The sequence below is a fragment of the Argopecten irradians genome, chromosome 2 (genome assembly GCF_041381155.1).
Source record: "Argopecten irradians isolate NY chromosome 2, Ai_NY, whole genome shotgun sequence".
NCBI lineage: Eukaryota > Metazoa > Mollusca > Bivalvia > Pectinida > Pectinidae > Argopecten > Argopecten irradians.
Genome location: NC_091135.1, coordinates 34,023,545 through 34,043,743, shown reverse-complemented (window position 1 = coordinate 34,043,743; position 20,199 = coordinate 34,023,545). Strand labels below are relative to the sequence as shown.

At 36.2% G+C, this 20,199-nt stretch overlaps 1 protein-coding gene across 1 annotated transcript; it reads left to right on the top strand.

Annotated features, from left to right (window-relative positions):
- Nucleotides 1-229: 229 nt before the first annotated feature.
- Nucleotides 230-10,191, top strand: LOC138315245 (uncharacterized). The gene is made up of 3 exons (XM_069256109.1): nt 230-592; nt 6,003-6,131; nt 6,658-10,191. The coding sequence occupies exon 3, from the start codon at nt 6,744-6,746 to the stop codon at nt 7,500-7,502; it is 759 nt and encodes a 252-aa protein (XP_069112210.1). The 5' UTR covers nt 230-592; nt 6,003-6,131; nt 6,658-6,743; the 3' UTR covers nt 7,503-10,191.
- The last annotated feature ends 10,008 nt before the right edge of the window (nt 10,192-20,199 follow it).

Below are 20,199 nucleotides of genomic sequence, written 5' to 3'. Positions count from 1 at the left end.
ATTTAAAAATAGCTTTAATAATAAGCTTTGATATCTAAACAGTTAACGCTATTATGTGAGTATAATAAATTGTTCGCTCTTATATTATCACGTTCAAAGAGAACAAGAAAAATATGTATTTATATTCTAGCAGTGATTTAAATCTCTGAGTTTAGTTTTCAGAGCCAAAAACGTGTAATCTTACGGAAACAGTATAAAAAAGTTGTTTGAACATTATCATCAACCGGAACGCCAGATTAAAACTTCCTGTACTGTGTATTTAGATATAGTAGTAACGTTATACTTACCAGTCGGCCAGTCCCTGGGACCACTTAACGTTTACGATGGATTGACGGTCATCACAATTGCTTCAACAGTTCGCTCCAAGTTGGTAAAATTATGGCATCATTTTTATTATTATCAAAAGTGCCAGCAACAATTTTATATAGGAGGAAACGGATTAAAAACAACACAGTTTTGAGTATATTGTGACACAGACCAATTTTAACCACCGAAGGGCGTCTAAATAGAACAGGGATAAAGACAGATTTAAGGACGAGTCTTTGAACTCTGAAACCAGTTTACTGGGAGACACCAAGTCAGAGGAAAGGAGGTAAGTTGTTTTAAGCGTCACTGGTCAAAACCAAAACTTTATTTTTAAAAAGAGGTCAGAGACATCATTTAGGCAAAAAAGTGAGTGTGTGTGCCCCGATAGAAAAGGCGCGAAAACCAAACCAACATCTAAAGTAGATTTGTTAGTGTATTGGTTATGTTAGCCAGCTGTATTTAATAATTTATATGAACATAGCGATACTCTTTACTAATTTTACATAGAGAATACAAAGCCAATATTTCGGTCTATTTTCTGTCCCGAGAAAAAAAAAAAAAACCGCTAAAACCATGCGTACTTTTTCATTCTGCACTATTTATCAAAAGAACGAATTTATAAGTATGTTAGTCTAATCGGGCACGTGCTGTATTTTTAAATGCTGCTGTTTTTCATTAGTGCCGAAAAAAAATATCTGATTCATACAACATCATTCCTGGCAAGCCGGTGTAACGTTGAAAATGGACCTCCGTTGAAAATTGACCTCGGATCAGTTTTCAACCTTGAAAACGGACCCCGAACATGCCGTTGAAAATTGACAGTGTCTAGGGTCAATTCTCAACGGCAGGTCTGTTGGAAAAAGACCGTTGAAAAATGACTTTGGCAAACTATCAACGGATGGTCTGTTGAAATATGACCCTAGTACATTCACATATATATAACTGTTGCACAAAACATAATTCTTGAATTCTGTAATCGCCATTCCTAATATAAGCGACCCTTCTGTGCCGGTATTTAAATTACGTAATCACCTCTATTTAAATTGAAATTTGGTATTGTTATAATCGTAACAAATACCTCAATTAAATATTTTAGGTGCTTGTGTATGTTTATTATGGAGGATACGGCACTACAAAACTTTCATTTTTTTCTATAGTCATTTTGTTCGTCCGTGTAGATAATGTTAATTTAATTGTTCTCAAACTGAGGAATTGCTATATAACACTGAGGTAAAGTAGTAAATAAAAAGGAATTGTTGTTTTCAACTGCATGCAAAGTTTGTACTTTGTGGTGTTCACTTTCGAGTACCAGTGGATAGTGTTACAAAACTATAATTATGGGATTTTTATGATTATATATTCAGTAATTGTTAATATATGATATATTTATTCCCTGCAATACAAGAATGCATGTATTATATATATGCGTATGGATCAGTTATGTTTTGTTCTGCGTATGGTTATGTTGTAATGTGTTTTTGTGTTGTTTGTTGTGTGTTGTTTTTTGTTGTAGTGTGATGTTGTGTTGTGTGGTGTTGTTGTGTGTGTTGTGCTGTGTTGTTATGTGTGGTTGTGTCATGTTATTGTGTTGTGTGTCATTGGTGTGTTGTTGTGTGGCTGTGTTTTGTGTTGTGTTGTTGTGTGTTGTATTGTTGTTCCGTGTTTGTGTAATGTGTTGTGACGTGATGTTTTTGTGATGTGTTGTTGCGTTATGTTGTGTGATGTTGTGTTGTTGTCGGGTGTTGTGTTGTTGTGTATTGTTGTGTTGTTGGGTGGTGTTGTAATGTTGTGGTGTGGTTGTGTGTGTGTGTTGTGGTGTGGTTGTGTTGTGTGTTGTTGTGTTGTGTTGTTGTGTAATGTTTTGTTGTGTGATTTTGTGTTATATTATGTTGTGTTGTGTGATTTGTCGTGTGTTGTGTTGTTGTGTGTTATTATGTTGTTTTTGGGTGGTGTTGTATTGTTGTTGCGTGGTTGTGTGTTGTGTTGTGTGTTGTGTTGTGTTTTGTGTTAGGTGTTGTTGTGTGATGTTTTGTTGTTATGTGATGTTATGTTGTGATATGTGTTGTGTTTTTGTGGTGTTGGGTGTTGTTATTGGGGTGTTGTTGTTGCGTGTTTGTGTGATGTGCTGTTGTGTTGTGTGATGTTGTGTTGTGTGATGGTGTGTTGTGTAGTTTTGTTGAGTGTTGTTGTTTGATGTTGTTGTATTGTTGTTGCGTGGTTGTGTGTTGTGGTGTGGTTGTGTTGTGTGTTGTTGTGTTGTGTGATTTTTTGTGTTATGATGTTGTGTCGTGTTGTTGTGTAATGTTGTCCTTGTGTTGTGTGGTTGTGTGTTGTGTGAAGTTGTGTTTAGTGTGATGCGCTGTTGTGTTGTGTGATGTGATGTTGTGTTATTTTGTTGTGTTTTGTTGTGTGGTGTGATGTGTTGTTGTGTGGTGTTGTGTAGTGTTGTTGGTGTGTTGCTGTGCTGTGTTATGCTGTGTGATTTCGTGGTGTTGTGGTGTCGTGTTGTGTTGTTGTGTAAAAATGAGTTCTTATGGGGTCACTTTTCAACGGGGTCAATTTCCAACGGGTCGGTGTAAAAAAGTGCGCTGTAAGTTCAGTTATTCAACGGTTTTCCGGGTTATTTTTCAACGTTCAAAATTGTCAAGGGCTACTGTGCTCTAGTTCATAATTATTATTACCGTTATTATTAATATATAACCCTGAGGTGGTTGTAAACAATATGTGTTGTATTTGCACGAGGCCAAAGGGGTAATTTTAATGAACTAGAGCACAGAAACACATCGAAATATTTGTTTTATTACATAAATCTTAAACATTTCATCGGATTTTGATATCGGCAACAACGATGAATCGACCCGTCTGCTGTCGCCATTGTGTCATAAACCAGCGTATGACGGGATGACGTCTGGCGCGAAATTGAAAGTGAAATCTACTGTGACGTCATAATTACGTTACTTATTATTATGTGCGATTTCTCGAAAGCTCCTCTTCCAAAACTATATTATATTTAGATAAGACACACACGGTACTTTCCTAAAACCTGCAATATAAGATCTCGAGCCGTCTGGCAATATAAGATCTCGAGCCCTGCAAATATAAGGTTTCTTTTCTGTGGAAGCGTGCAATATAATTTCGAATTTTATGATTGAAATATCATTTACGCTATATTGTTCTTGAAGGTTTGGTTTAATAATTGAACTAATTGTCCGTAAAAGTGAGAGAGCGTCGATGGACTTTGGATGTTTAGTTGAAACTAAATTGCAGTTTTGTTTATTTTAATGTTTTAGAAAATATTACGCTAATTACAAACCGGTTTACACGGCTTTCGGCAATATAATTCGAAACTAACCTGTTTAGGCAAATCTCTTCCGCACCGATTTGACAACCCAAAAACATACCTTAATTGAGATACGTTTATCCCGGCTGTCTGATCTATAATAGCAAAATAGTCATGGGTTAAATGATGGCTCTAGATCATAATATTATAACCCCTACGGTGTAAGGTATATCCCACCAAATGCTTATATTGCGCATCAAGGGCCAACAGAGCCGAGTGCAGATCTAGCGAATTGTTAATTACAGGTCACCGAGGGTAAAATATTATGTAACTAGATGCGCACAGTAACTCATTGAAACTATTGACTTTATTACACTCAAATCAATTACTCCACACATCTTTTTTCAGTTGATTTTTCTAAATGGAATGGCCAAAATCAACAGAGTCCTATATGCTGACAACCGTACCGGTAACGCATCAGATCCTTTTCGAAGATCTTGAGTCTAGTCCCCGTACGATCACGCTGTAACTCCACTTTGTACTATGCTCCGAAGTTGCATTCCTTTTTAATTAGAAAGTACCCTCTTTTTTATATGCAGCCTTTTAAATCCAACACCATTCTTTGTGATGCGGCCTCGAAGCTTGCATACATAACCCAACTTTCAAGCAGAGAGACCAACGACTATGATGTGTATGATCCGAGATCTGTAGTGCTAAGCGCGAAATGTGAGCGAGAACTTTTTTGTGACGATCCAACAGTAACGCCACTCAACCGTTTAACGCGCGATTCCTCGGAGGTTTTCTACAAAGCTATACAACAACGGCGAGGTGTTCCAAAAGCCGTGCAATATTAGACTGGTTCCCTCCTTAGTTCTCTACTCTCCGCCAGGCTGCGCTCCGCTCACTAGGGACCGGTAGCGGTTAAACCATGATGATTTTTTTGATTGGTCAATCTACATATCCGGTTCGCTGGTATCACTTTTTTTAGACGTGGGAAATTCCTTTACGCACGAAGCGACGGATCTTAACGTAAAGAATAAATAATTTATTTGAACGATATATAAACAAAATTAAATAAGATCTTAAGTTTTGAAATCATTTCGTGCTAACAGAGTTTAGTGTGTTCATAGGAACGACGTTAATGACGTTATTTTCTCTTAACGGAAGTAGCCGTCTCCATGATGACATATCATGCGCAGAAATGATGCGCACTACTCTGGAGTTTGGAATTCTCACTCAAGATGGCTACTCGCTATACCGGTCCTCAGTGAAGCGTACGCAAGGGAGGTAACTGAGGCGGGAACCAGTCTAGTGCAATATAACACCACGAACCGTGCAATATAACGTTTCCATGGAAAGCGTGCAATATAACCTCGAACTGTGCAATATAACAAGGTTTTATTGAACGGTCGGGATAATAGTTGAAAATATTATATTTCCTCATAAATAGATTGGTGTAAACAAATTATGTTATAATATACACATATTTCATGGTTACTGTGCTCTAGTTCATAATATTTAACCCGAGTTGATGGTAATCAACAAATGCTATATTTGCACGAGGCCAAAGGCCGAGTGCAATATAACATTTGTTGATTACCATCAACCGAGGGGTAAATATTATGAAAACTAGAGCACAGTAAACCATGGAATATTTGTTTTATTACAATAATCACCAGTTTTTTCAGCTGAATATTTTTTTTTATAAAAACGAAATACGACAAATCACTTAACAAAATCATCAACACCGTGCCGTACGAAAAAAACCCACTTAATATCCTATTGAAGATTGACGTATAAGCCCCACGTTCGTCACGTTGTAACTCCGGTTTGGATGTCTCATTGTCTGTTTTCACATTATTAGACCTGCTTGCGCAGCCTTTGATCTAATACATTCATCGTGTCCGTCCTTTACTCGGTAAAGTAAACGTCTACATGACATGCTTGATTCGAGATCTATAAATCCAGCGCGAAATTGAGCGTGAACCTTTGTGACGTCATAATAACGTAACTCACTGTTACTCGCAATTCCTCGGAAGTTTTCTACAAAACTAAACAACAACAGCGAGGTGTTCCTAAAGCCGTGCAATATAACATCTCGAACCGTGCAATATAACGTTTCCATGGAAGCGTGCAATATAACTTCGAACCGTGCAATATAACAAGGTTTTATTGAACGGTCGGTGTAATAGTTGAAAATATTATATTTCTTCATATATAGATTGGTGTAAACAAATTATGTAATAAAACACATTGGTGTTGACAAAGAATTGTCAAAAAGAATTAACAAATAACAAACCAAAGAAAATACTAATTGATAATTGTCTTTCGTTCAAAGGAAAACATCTATTGGTTTAAATTGAATTTCACGACGTTTCAATATTGCTAATGATTTCATTAAATGATATTGTTACAGAAACAATGAAGAAACCCTGCTCTACCAAACTTCGGAGACAATGATGGACTACTGTGTAACGATGATCCTCTAATGCGGAACTGGAATTCTAAATAAACCTACGATGATAATTTAGTCATCTAAATATAAGTAAGTTATCACTGACGTTACCCTTTTTTGTACACGACATTCTCAACTACCGGGACGTGTCGATAAGGTTTCTATGTAAATTTTGGCAATATTCAGTTATCCAATGTGTACCGGCGTTTATTGTCTTTTCATATCAGATCATAATTATCTGATATTAAACGTATCCTTATATCATGGAGGTGATAAGCAGCGAAACGATACTAAAGATATTGAGTAATGTAGATTTCTATACATATTACGGATAAGTGTTTAATGATAGTTTATATATTTTAATGTTCCGTTACCAGATTACATTAGTTATAATAAGGGAATGTCAGGTTCAGTTGGGGGTGAGAAAAGAAGGAGTAACCGAAGAAACCATATGTGATAATCTGAAGTCTGGGAATAAAGAGATACTACTTGTTTGGACAAAAACGCGTTTAGAAATACATCGTACATGATATTCCAAAAAAGCGAGATATCCAGAGCATCACTCATGTATGAATTGAGTAGCAGAATACAAAACTCTCGTATTTTTATGTTATAGGGTATTCTATAGATCAATAAAGAAAAACATGTTCGGACCAAGGGGAACTGTACGACGACTCATGGATTCTAAATCACGTCTTGGACATGATGATGGGAAACCATGAGTTGGTAACTATCAGGAGGAAACTGGCACTTGTGGAGGAAGAGATATGGAATGCCGGCATGGGTTATCAAGGAACGATTTTAACGGGAAGTCGCGCAGAGGGAGCATTTATGAAGGGCTCGGACAGTGATCGTATGACAATTGACAAGCGTGTTGTAGTTATATGTCCGCATGATGATTCTAGTATCACACCAGATATTACCAATAAAACTGTATTTGTTATGCGAGATGCCAACAGTCGACCTGGATATGTGAATTTGGAGTTGATTAAACGGGGACGTATATGTAGTAAATTTATGATTCAATCAGTCGTACCTGTAGGAGATTTACATTTTATATCCAGTGAGATGTACAGGCGGTCAGTTACAGAATCGTTGAGTGATAAGTTCAAGATTAAGATGGATGTAAATGGACAGCTAATATCCTGGTTAACGCCCAAAGTAGGTTATGATACGGATTTCGTCCATGCTTTCATATGTAATAGTTGGCCTAAAGAGGCTGATGAGTGGGTTAATAGACCACGATTACATGGCTGGCCAGATAAAGGTTTGATAGATCAAAAAATACAATGTGGTTGTTATCTTGTCCCTGTAGGAGACAAAACATCACCCGACACATTCCTTCAGTGGAGAATTTCTTTCGTAACCGCAGAACGCAACCTCATTCATTCTTTCTGCCATGTCCAGTTCCTGGTATATTGTCTTTTCAAGTACCTTAAAAACAGATATCTTCCAGGTTAAAACAGATATATGGGGATGCAGATATTGTATCATCGTATGTAATTAAAACATTTTTATTCTATGCTTTGGAATTCACACCATCGGCATTTTGGCAAGAAAAAAAATCTATTTGTATGTTTCACACTTTGTTTGAATATTTTGATCTCTTGGGTGAATGCAGCATACTGCCCTTATTACTTTATCAATACAAACAACATGTTACGGAAAAGTTCATGCTGGAAATCAACAAAAACTCCTTCATTCCCTCGTAGATATACACAATATGTCTATAGGAACACTCTTCAATCCATCAGTAGGAGAGCGTATTAGCTGAAACATGGAGCATGGGAAATGTTCCTTCCTACAGCGACCGTATTAGAAAGAAGACATGACTTAAAAATCATCAGCGATACCAAAACCATCACTATATCTGAGACGCATTCCAGATTATTTAAAGTTGTATTGCTGCTAATTTCACTGTAACGATATGTAACTTAAACATTTGATATTTAAACATTGACATGTAACTTGATGATTTAGCTCCCCATAAGCATATGTCGGCCTATAAGAGAGCCGAAATCTAGGAATCATATATTCCTGGTTTTGAATAAAGCGCCTTCAATCACCGCCATGTTCAGTGACTTCGGGTTTTGTCGGATTCCTAATCGTATCACGTGACTGACGTTCGACACGACCTGCACGTGGTCAGCCAGGTAACTAGCATAAGCACACATGTGTTTGTTTACGTTTTCCTTCTGGCCTATATGAGCAAATCATGCTAGTATATGTCCACAGATTGAGTATTTGAAACATCCAATTTACACATTACCGTAAAATGTTGTGTGTATCAAATATTGTAATGTGCGAGCATTATTTTCTTTGTAGATAGAGTCTGATGAGGTCGACCACATATTTTGTTTATGAAAATTTGTTGATATTTTCTCTTGGTTTCACAACTCTCGTTTTACTTCGAGATTGTCGCGACGATGTTCGGAAGAGTTCGGAATGATTCGGTATCTTTCGAGCCTATTTTTACGTGTACACGTTAAAAAGACTTTTTACTTTTATAATTAAAGATACTTCCAGTGCTGCAACTTTATAAAAAAGTGGTAAAATTAGAAAGTTTAAACCTCAGACAGACGGAGAAAAATATGTATAACACTTAAACAGTTTTCACTGTGACAAAAAGAACGAAAGTTATAGACCATACAACTTTAAACATCTTGGTAATCTCCTCTGTAAATCAGAATCGGAAATGGATGAGTATGTTGCTTATTATCTGATGGTCAGTGCATTATCCTGTCAAGGAATGGAGACATTTGAAAAGCAAACCCTTTCTGGAGGAAATAAAGATCAATACAGATGCCTTAGGAAAACTAAGAAGTATGTGTCTCCATTTGCCCCCGTGTGTTCCAGTCCCGGTCTACTGACGTTGGCAACATATCACTATCAGACCGGGAATTACATCAACACACTGGAAATGTGTGGACACGCGATCTCGTCACGGAGAGTGTATGTAGATGATACTATTAGTGCGGTGGATCAAGTCTGGTATATAACCTTCTAAACAAATGTCAACAGGCATTTGTATCATCCGTAATGTTTTCAGGGACATGTCGTCTTATGTGTCCATCCCAGTTGCATCCTGAACTGTGTTTAGCCACGGATCTTTGGATCCCTCCCCGACCATACGCCATGTTCTTGTCTTTCCTGTGCTACTTTGAGCTTGGTGATATCAGAAGACGTGATGCAGCACTAACTCATCTCCAGAGTGTGAAGCTTGACAAATACCAGGGAGTGAGTACATACTGGATTGTCCACAATCTCCTGGGAATATGTTATGAAATGATTGGGGACATAGCCAGGGCTTTGTGTGAGTATAAGGAATCTCTAGGTGTTAAAGGACCTTCTCAGTATGATAACCCTGCCAGGAAAAGAATGCAACTGCTGAAATGCACACAATAAATGTTAACATAATCCCCATCTCACCAACAAATCTTTCGTTTTGGAACAACAAAGCATGTGGTTGCAAATGATTTGTAATTTGCAATACATTTTTTTACATTGATATAAAAGACATCATTGTACAATTTACAAGTAATTATGCGGGGACTACATATGCATACGCTTACAAGGCTTGTTCACTATACGCAAATACTAGCCGAGTTTGTTTACCATAACCGCATGGTAACATTGAACTTTGAACTTGCGTATGGAAATGTTCTATGCAACGTAAACGGGCTACTTTTTTAAAACGAAACACATGGCATTGTTTACATTTTGACGCAACATTACGTGTATATTGTTGTTTTTCATAGAATTATGGAAAAATGTAAATAACACATATATGTATAATATTTATATATAATACAAACATTTTTTTTTTAATTAACAATTGCATAAAGAAACGGGAAAAATATCCCGACGTGCAGTGCTTTCATTTTTGTTAAAAATGATTGATGTCAAATGTAAAAAATTACCTCAGTGTCTGTGGGGTGGACGGCCGTGAGGCCCTCTGATAGAGGTCAATTATAATCATATCCTCTTGTCCTTGTTTTTTGAGAATTTAATCATTTGTATTATAAAACATGCACCGCTAGTAATTCACGTGCTGACAGTTATGCGTCACCACAAATACATTGTATCCATCGAACACAAGTGAAGTTGTTTCATATATCGATGAATCTACCATTGATAATATAATAATCACATGGCTCCCAAGGATGTAATATCGTCAAGTCAGACGACAATTTCAAACCTATTGAGCTACTTGAACACCGGTGTTTTGACAACTTTGACAAACTCCAGTGTGTAAGCGTGCGTCAGCTTCGCCTCGCTGCAAAATAACAGTCACCGAGTTCACACATGTGGCCGAGTACCAATACATTATATCATCACGCTATATATTAACTTTTAGCAAAAATGCATATATATGTAAATATCTGATCTGATTAAATAAGATTATCTCTGAAAGTTACTTTGTTTGTCATGTTTATTTTATACTAAAATATTGACTTTTTTTGTCGTCGCGGATGAATAATTCTGCCTTACGTGAAGAGTCATCGTTCGCTGTTCAATTGAGTAAGCTCCTCCCACTTTTGACCGACTTTCAAATGACTATTCTATTGCATAAAATATAAATAAAAATTTGTGTGAGTGTAAATATAGTGATTGGATTTCGCTTTTGTTAACCATGCTTGTATGGAGCAATTCCTAGAGGAATTGTTTTCTTTCAATTTTATTGTAATATGTTTCATTTACATATCCTAACATCCAAGCATCTACTTATACTAATTAACATATTCATTATCTTTAACTAGTGTTTTAGTTACACTATATTTAACTACACCATTTACTGTTGTTATAATTGAAGTTCGTGCGTCATGTTAAGATAAGTTGATATATGTTTTTACTGGTTTTCAGTAAAAAAAAATAATGCTTAATTTCATACCAAAATTTGACTATTGTAGCAATATATTTGAGAACAATATGGATTTTGAATCTCTGTATTCATTAAAGTTTAATTTAAATAACTTGTCTGCCAAAACCTTCACCTGTCGCTGTCCAATATGTTATCATTAGCAGTCCATTATTACCTGTAGCTGTCGACTAAGTTAGAACTTCTTGGACAGCTACACGTAAATAATGGACTGTTAAACAACATATTGGACAGCGACAGGAGAGGTCCGTGGTTTCTGTTATTGGATTTTGAACTAAAAGACAATGGATGACATCACATCTGTCTTTTAAGTAGAGAAATATTTTCTATTGTTTTTAATTCACATTTTATATTTGTATTACTAAATAAGTATCAGCTTAAACTCTTACCAAATCTTTGTTGTTCATTTAACTGGATCTGTCAACCTGGAAAAAACTGCTTTGTTTACATTTCGATGTTTTCTCCTCCCCTTCAATACCCACGTTCTAATAATGAACATTATTGTCTGCGGCGCCTCCTAAGTCTTTTAGGCCTACTTGTATCGCAACAAGTGGTGGTGGCGGTGGGATCCTGCCAATTTACCAATAAATTTACATTTACGCGTATCTTATTACATTTAGAACGAAACCTGGTGGTAAAATTGGTTTGTTTACCTTTAAAAACAACTTGTGTTTTTGTTTAAAGTTTCTGTGTTAATTTTTCATGTATTCATTATAAAGATGGATGGTTCCGAAACTGTGAGATTCTCAAGTGTACATAATAAAGAGTTCTATGAAACTGTTGATGAGGCAAATTCTTTACCTATTCATCATAGTTACAACATGAAGTTTCCAACTCTTATGGAACGTATGAATCAAAATAAAATCAATCGTTCATGATACCAACATTCATTCGCAGAGTAATATGTCAGAAATGATGCAAACGCAGTTATCTGAATTCGAAAAGGATATGGACAATATCCAAAGGAATCACACTCTTTTTTCTGCGATAAATTCTGTTGATTATTTATCTGAGTGAAACAATAGTTCTATTGTTGATAAAAAAACACACCGATAGCATACACGTGTGATGTCAAATAGCTCATCATATTGTGCTCGAGCACAGATACACACTGACATGATTCATACACAGAATTATAAACCTGCTGTTAATTTTGGTTTACATTACTGACCATCCAGCATGTTGATAAAACACAACTGTGAAAATTTTATTTACGTCACATTCATGTGATCATATAAATGATCTAGGAAATTATCTCACACAACTTCAAATAGCATCTTAAATAAATTGGTAATTCAAATATTAAAATCAATACAGTTTGTAGCGACCAGACCTCAACCGACAATGTTTTTAACAGATTCCTGAGGTATGTTAGCAGGCAATAACGATTCAACTGTTGGTTTAAACGCAGTGTTTTATTGGTTAAATCATTCAGCTATCATAATAAACTGAAAGTTGAAACAGACGTTTTGATGACGTCATAAACAGTCGCCATTTCTCAATCAAATGATGCTATATTCTGTTGATATTTGCCGTAATCGTCAGTCAGCCACTGAATCATATCACTAATATATCAGTCATATAAATCAGATGAAGTTTAAAGGGGAAAATGCAAACACTTATAATATTTATGGATGGCGAGGTGTCCATTTAGTGGGGGATGTTTTAATTCAGGTTTGTTTGTAAAACCCAATTTACTCATTTTGTCAGTCTGTGAGTAATTTTATACCTATCATATTGATTTGATGTAGATTTCACTTCGGTTTTCGGTCTATATATCAATAGACCAAATGAGTATCATAAAGGAATTGAATTGAGATAATAAAAGTCTCAACATGGGAAATGTTTTTTTTATTTAAATAATATAATGCTCGAACTTGAAGGGCGTGGACTATGACCAGTGGTCAATTCATTACCAATTACAATTTTGACCCGATGTTGGAACTATATGGCCACAGCTTAACTCAATTTATGATAAGATCCCGGGGGGGGGGGGGGGGGGTGTGTGTGTGTTCTCTCCTTCCTTTAAATTCTTTATTTCCTTACCGCCTGTGTTAAAAACACTTATTGGCCCGCCAGTGCCTCTCTGGTATCAGAGTTGACTTGTATCCCCTCCGTGCAAACGGAGTAGGTGCAATCCAAGCCCCTGCCCCTAAAATATCTACCTCGAAATTTCTACCTGTCCTTTGGGTACCCACAAGTGGACAACACCCCCTAGCAGTATCGCTAGTGAAGAGGATCCCTCCGGTACCCGTGAGTGGATCAATCCTGGGGATTCCATATTTTGGAATACCCCCCGAACCTGACCTCCCTGGTTAACGTGGGTAGGACCTAACATATATAATTTGGGCTATATGGTGCCTGGACTGCATATTCCAGAGACCCCCCAGGATCTCGCCACATGAGAGGGTCTAAACCCACCCTCTCACGCCACATAAATTGGTCTTTTGCCATTCTCAGTACCCCCCACCCCCGGGAGTCTCAGACCCCCCATCCCCCTCCTATGCCCTATGTGACCTATGTTAATAAAGTAGTGGATATGACAACGGCATAAAATACAAGGTAGGAAGAGCTATTTCACGGGGAAATCTGGCTTGATGGGTTACTATAGAAACGCTCTAAAGCTCCCTTAATATCACTGACAAAGATACTATTGCCCAAAATAGTAAGATGATTACCATCATTCCTGTATAGACTCTTTTCCTTAACCACTATAGTGGGATGGTTGGTGATTTTCCCATTATTACTTAATAAGATTCTTTTCACTGCATTGTCAGCATCATGCCAATAACACCTGGGCAACATATCGGACCAGATCAATGTTGTCTGAGGCAGCAGGACTTTCAAACGAAGAAAAGAACACTATTGTCATTTATAAGGTCAACCGATTTTGCGGAGGTCAAGTCGTTGGCCCCGAGGTGTATGATGAGCATAGCTGGAGGTGGGGAGGACCTAAGGCGTTGCTGGATTGTCTCATCAAGTTCCCTCCATCTCATTCCGGACTTGCCATACCAGTGGACTGTAACACCCAAACGGCCATACAGCCCCATGGAAGCTCCCCCCTGGCCTTGTAGAGACATAAGTTCCAGCCCATCTGATATATGATGAGCCAACAATCCAGACAGAAGATCCTATAATGTAAACAAGTTTAACACAATTATATTGTTTACTGCTAATAAATTACTATGAAACTATGAGAACGATAGTGACCAGTCCACATCCCACTAAATGTAAGTGACTTTTTTAGGACAGCAGAAAATTGGTACCTAATAAGGGGTTGGCCATTGTAGTGAATAAAGAGTTGTCGTTCAAGTGTATTTGGACGTATGCTTAGATAGTTATGCATAGATTGAACTGGACACACGCATTGATTTGCTGCTTTTGAAATTATCAATGAAATTGGCAGACCCTTTTGGTCGGTCTTTGATGATCGTATGCACACCCGAATTTTGTCCCCTTCCCTGGTAAACCAAATATCCCCTTTTTCAAAGGGCCTAGACCGCTGGTCACATTTTAATGCTGCTGTAAATTTCCCTACCCTAAGAAAACCGAAGAAGGCTAGGCTGAAGGCAACTGTGAAAAAACTAGCTTCATTATGAGAAGAACACACTGAGGGCAGGGCCACTATTAACTTGCCCAGCAAAGAAAGATTAATCGGAGCTCTGATATTAATCCTATTACCCTCTCGTTTTATTCCCTCCACGAGTTTAGATACTATAAAGCTTTTTGTGTTGTCCGTCACACCGAGCACTGATGTATGTACAGACAGTACTTGGTGCACGATCATTTAAGGATAAAAACAATGTAATATGTGATGTAAGATATAGGAATAGGCCATTTTAGCGGAAGATTATATTGGTCTAGATATGTCTGGAATTGACGAAATGCAGTATCATAAGTAGTTTTGGTACTATGTGCCATAGAATTTGCTAAGAGTCTGGGATCCGCCTCTGGGGCCAAAAGTTTGAACCTTTCCCACTGACAACGAGAAATATAATCAGCTATTGATTTTTTTATCCTTCAATATGCTCAGCTTTTAGGATTATGTTGTATTTAAGACATACCGCTACTAGACGCCTAACAAGTCCCATGACTAAAGGGTCCCTCGAGGATTGTTTGTTCACAATTGTACATACTGCCTGACTGTCGATGTGAAAAAGGACCTTTTTATTACACATGTCCCTACCCCAAATATAGAGTGCGATAGTTACTGGAAGTAGCTCGAGGAAAGTAATATTTCTCAAAATGGGTAATCCGCTCCAGTCAGAAGGCCATGGAGCAAAGGCCCATCGACCCTTATTAATATACATACCGCACCTAGTAGAGAACTATTTGAAGTCCAGAAACTGATCAGGCATAACAGTTACCCCGTTGTTTTCATTTAAGAACTCTAACCATGCCTCCAAATCCTCTGTCATGTCAAGAGTAACCCTTAACTTGTGGTGTGGTTTGTTAATCCCTTTGGTTGCATCTATGAGCCGCCTACAGAAAGCTCGGCCTGGTCTTACAACCCGACAGGCAAAATTTAACAGTCCTAACAGTGACTGAAGTTCTGAAAGGGTTTTTTTTTCATTCAAAATGTTGTTTATTTGTGATTTTAACTTAGCCAACTTGTCGGCCGGAAGTCTCAAAATCATGTTAATAGTATCAATTAAGTTCTACCCCTCAGAATGTTAACACTGTACAGGGTCCTACTGTTTTGTCATCAGCCAAAGGAATCCCCAATTAAGCACAGCTGTCATAAAATACCTTCATTGTGACTTTACACTGGTCTGTATCAGACTTACCGCCGAACAAAAAATCATCCAAATAGTGAAGTAATGCTGGCTGGATGTTGTTATTGTGGAGAATCATGTTACGTTTTACAGACCAGTCTAAAACTGTTGCAAATTTTTCGAACAAAGCACAGCTTATACTACCTCCCATCGGAAGGCATTTGTCAAAATAGAAAAAAACCTTCAATTTGAAAACCTAGTAGGTCAAAATCACCTGGCGATATCGGCAATAAAACGAAAAGCTGATTTTATGTCGGCTGGAAATTACGATTTAGAATGACAGAGATGAGTTTTACGACACATTTTGTTGAATTTGCGATGGATTTTGGTGTTTTGGGGGTCCGGGGGTCTCCCCGAGAAAAATATTACGATTTGGAATGGCTGACATGAGTTTTATAATGTATTTTGATGATTTTAAAGCGTTCGTTCTTAACACGGTATTCCCCCCGCTTCCTACGCCCTTGATGATAGCAGTAATCCCAATATTTTGTACGCAATATTATTTTATCCATTAACCTACTACAGGCTACAAGTGATATAATCAATTTATATATTGTTGTGAATTAAACTATATATTTAGTTCTGATGCTACAGGAACATGCTGGCTACCTGGTCACAAGAACGATCTATATACCTTCTATTCCATTAAATAAGAGCATGTGACACCCAACCACCCCCGATTTATATTGATGTTAATATTACTGATTACATTCGCATTCAACAGACAGATGACAGCAACTAATGCAGTAATGCAGATAAAGGGTTTTAATACATGATCATATTTATGTAACACATATGTAAAATTTGATATGGTGTATATTGATATAACTGTCAACATAAACTAGACTTAAGGACACATATATAACGACCGTATCTTGATTTGAAAACTGACAAACAGGAGAAAAACTATTTTCATTCGGTCATTGACTTAACAATAGTTGAAGTGCCACTTGATTGTTAAATGATGGTTTCGATATATGTATATACATGTTTAAAAGATTTCACTTTACAATGGAAATCCTAGTCTGTTACTTACCTGTGTCAAATAATCAAACTATGGAGGTCGTGAGTGAACACTTTACGGTTATTTGTAATACAAGATCTAGATTTACTAATGACCGAGATTTAGTGATTTAGGGGTTCGAATTATTGATCTGTGGTCTCGCTCCCTCTCTAGTTACGATTAAGTAACATATATGGTCGTGGAGAAGCCAAAATTGAGGTGTATGTTGTTTGTTTGATTGTGTTTAACTAACTATTTACATATTTGGTAATGTAAGGACGATCTCCCATGAATGTTATGTAATTGTTACAAGTTATATGCGCCATTTCGACATGCGATTTTTTTAATGAATGAAGCGGTGGAAATCATTCAAATGAACAAACATATATGATGCCTTATAACCAGTAGTTACAACACAGAATTTATGCACTGTAAAATTCTTGTTTTTATGCCTTGTGTATGTTTAGATGAAACCATTCCTGCAGAAATCATTTTAACGCTGTTAAAATGTGAAATAAAATTGTAACTTTGCTTCCTGGTTTGACTGCTTTTGCAGCAACACAAATTCTTTGCAGTGTAATAGTTCTTGTTTTATGCTTTATGTATGTATAGATAAAAGTATAGATAGAAATCACTATGTAATTACTAATATGATACAAATGTTAAATGAAATGGTAGGGTTCTTGGTTGTTTAACAATGTGTCAATTTTACTGCGATGTAGATGTACATGTAAATTCCATGGTTTTGATTTCACACTGTAAATTTTAAATCTCTCATACTTAAGAAGTTGAAATCTTTTGTTGATGAATAATATGTTAAAAGATTTTCCTCATTCGTGAGTTTAAACATTATTGCACATAATATCAGTATTTAATATCTGTATGTCTGGAAGAAAAATCAAATATTTGAAACATATATATATATATATATTGTCAATATATCTAGCGTTAAAATATAGATTCAAGTAACTTGGCTATCTTAATTTACATTCCTCTCTATAAATTGTTAATAATGTAAGATTTTATTTCGGTTGTATACATATTTCTGCACTTGTTTACAAATACCAAGTGTTCATAAGTAGCTCATCATTTCTTCCAGCTCTAACACAAACAGGTAGTTTTACTGTCGATGTAGTTAAAGAGTTAAGATCGTCGACGGTGCATCGCGTTCAAGTTGTTATTGCGGTTATCTACCGCAGTTGGTATAAAACAAGTGAGAAAAAACTCAGATCACATTACATAATGCTTCGCCATTAAATGTTATAATGAATATCATATTTAATTTTAACGAAAACACGGTGTCATTTATGCATAATGCCTCGCTATCAAATGCTGGACATTTTTGTCATGTTGAAGATCAGACAGAATATCATAGTTAATTTTTACGAAAACACGGTGTCATTTATGCATAATGCCTCGCTATCAAATGTTGGACATTTTTGTCATGTTGAAGATCAGACAGAATATCATAGTTAATTTTTACGAAAACACGGTGTCATTTATGCATAATGCCTCGCTATCAAATGTTGGACATTTTTGTCATGTTGAAGATCAGACAGAATATCATATTTAATTTTTACGAAAACACGGTGTCGTTTATGCATAATGCCTCGCTATCAAATGTTGGACATTTTTGTCATGTTGAAGATCAGACAGAATATCATATTTAGTTTTAACGAAAACACGGTGTCATTTATGCATAATGCCTCGCTATCAAATGTTGGACATTTTTGTCATGTTGAAGATCAGACAGAATATCATATTTAATTCTTACGAAAACACGGTGTCGTTTATGCTTGACCGCTATGTAGATGTAATACATTGTTATCTGAGAGAGGCATTTCTCAGCCTTTCACTGACTTTTTTCGGTCAAGTAAATTACAGCTTAACACCATGCATAAACTAAGAATGACACCAGAATTTGGATAAACCTTCAACGACATACGTGTTTAAAGCCTATCTAAACTGATGAATAGACTAAGCTAAGAGATGTACATCACTTAAACAAGTAATAATTTGAACCTAAATAGATGTAATCTGTGATTTATATCGACCAAGATATTCTTACCAATTGCTTATACAGTTAAAATGAATCTAAAGAATGTTAATAATGATTTCTCAGTCACTTTGGTAAAGCTATTGGAGAAACTCGATGCTTGTAAATATGACTTTAAACTGGTCGCCATAGAAGTCAGAAAGTTCATCACATGTTCTCGAGAGAGTTCTGAAAGGCTTAACGTTGTCACGGCAGTCACTGGGTGTCAACGACGTTACACGATTGGATAATATTGGTTCGTTTACAACGCAGGATACACTTAAGTTATGTACGATATCAATTGTAATCAAATTTTAATCAAACGTTTATCAATCGTTACCGCCCATATTGACTACTTAATCTTATTTCTGTGTGGTATACAACATGATTTTTTCCAGAATTCTTCTAAATCATGAAAACTATGCGGCAAGCACATACATCAGGACTATGATATCAATTGGGTTATTGAATATCAGTTATTGTATACAATAATATACATAAACCGATAGAGGTTCAAACTTACATATTTCCATTCTACTTTCAGTTTCCCGTTTGTTCTATGTTAAACCAGATTGGCAATATCAGGCTATGAACTCCAATCTGATTAAAATATGATTATTATACAAAATTTGTATTTATATACCATTTATATACATGTTGTACAATTTCTTTTTGTGAAGTAAATTTTTCCTGTAAAAAAAAAAAAAACCCCAAAAAAAAAAACCTCCAATCTGGTCAAGCGTAACGTTTCCGCCGAGTCACGGACAATGTATACAATGTATACTTACGCCTATACATAACGATCAAATGATTAAAAAGTTGTGCGGTCTTTGAAATCCAATAGTATTATCATGTTGACAAAATAGCATGTATTGAAAAATAAAATCGCATAGTTTTCATTCGTTCGCTTGTATTGAGAAGCTGTTGATATTGCTGTTCCGTTTATTGGACTTAGTGCATCAACACTAGGGCAAGTGGAAAATTCAAACGATATACGTGTATAGATTTGAATTTGAATGATCACAATGGAAATATAAGTAATAAACTGTTAAACGGGCGCCATTCTATTTATCTTCTTTCTGGGCTTCATATCAACTGTATGTCCAATCTGGTAACAGATTAAATAAATAACATAACAACATATGATAGTAAAGCAGTGGTTAATTAATGAGATTGAGAATGCCAATTAATTATTTGGTAAGATAAAGAAAGCATGAAACAATATAAACATATCTTTGACATTAAACTTTGATATTTAAACCGTTAACGCTATGATGTGACTAATATCAATTATTTGAAAACGCATCTTTTTATCAAATACATTGCCAATTAAGTTTAAAGGGAACAAGAAAACATGCATTTGTATTCAGGCAATGATGTAAGATTCTAGTTTTCTCTGGCCAAGTGCGTGTAAAAGCAGTATTACAAATTTTGTTAGCATCTTCATCCGGAAATAAACACTTCCT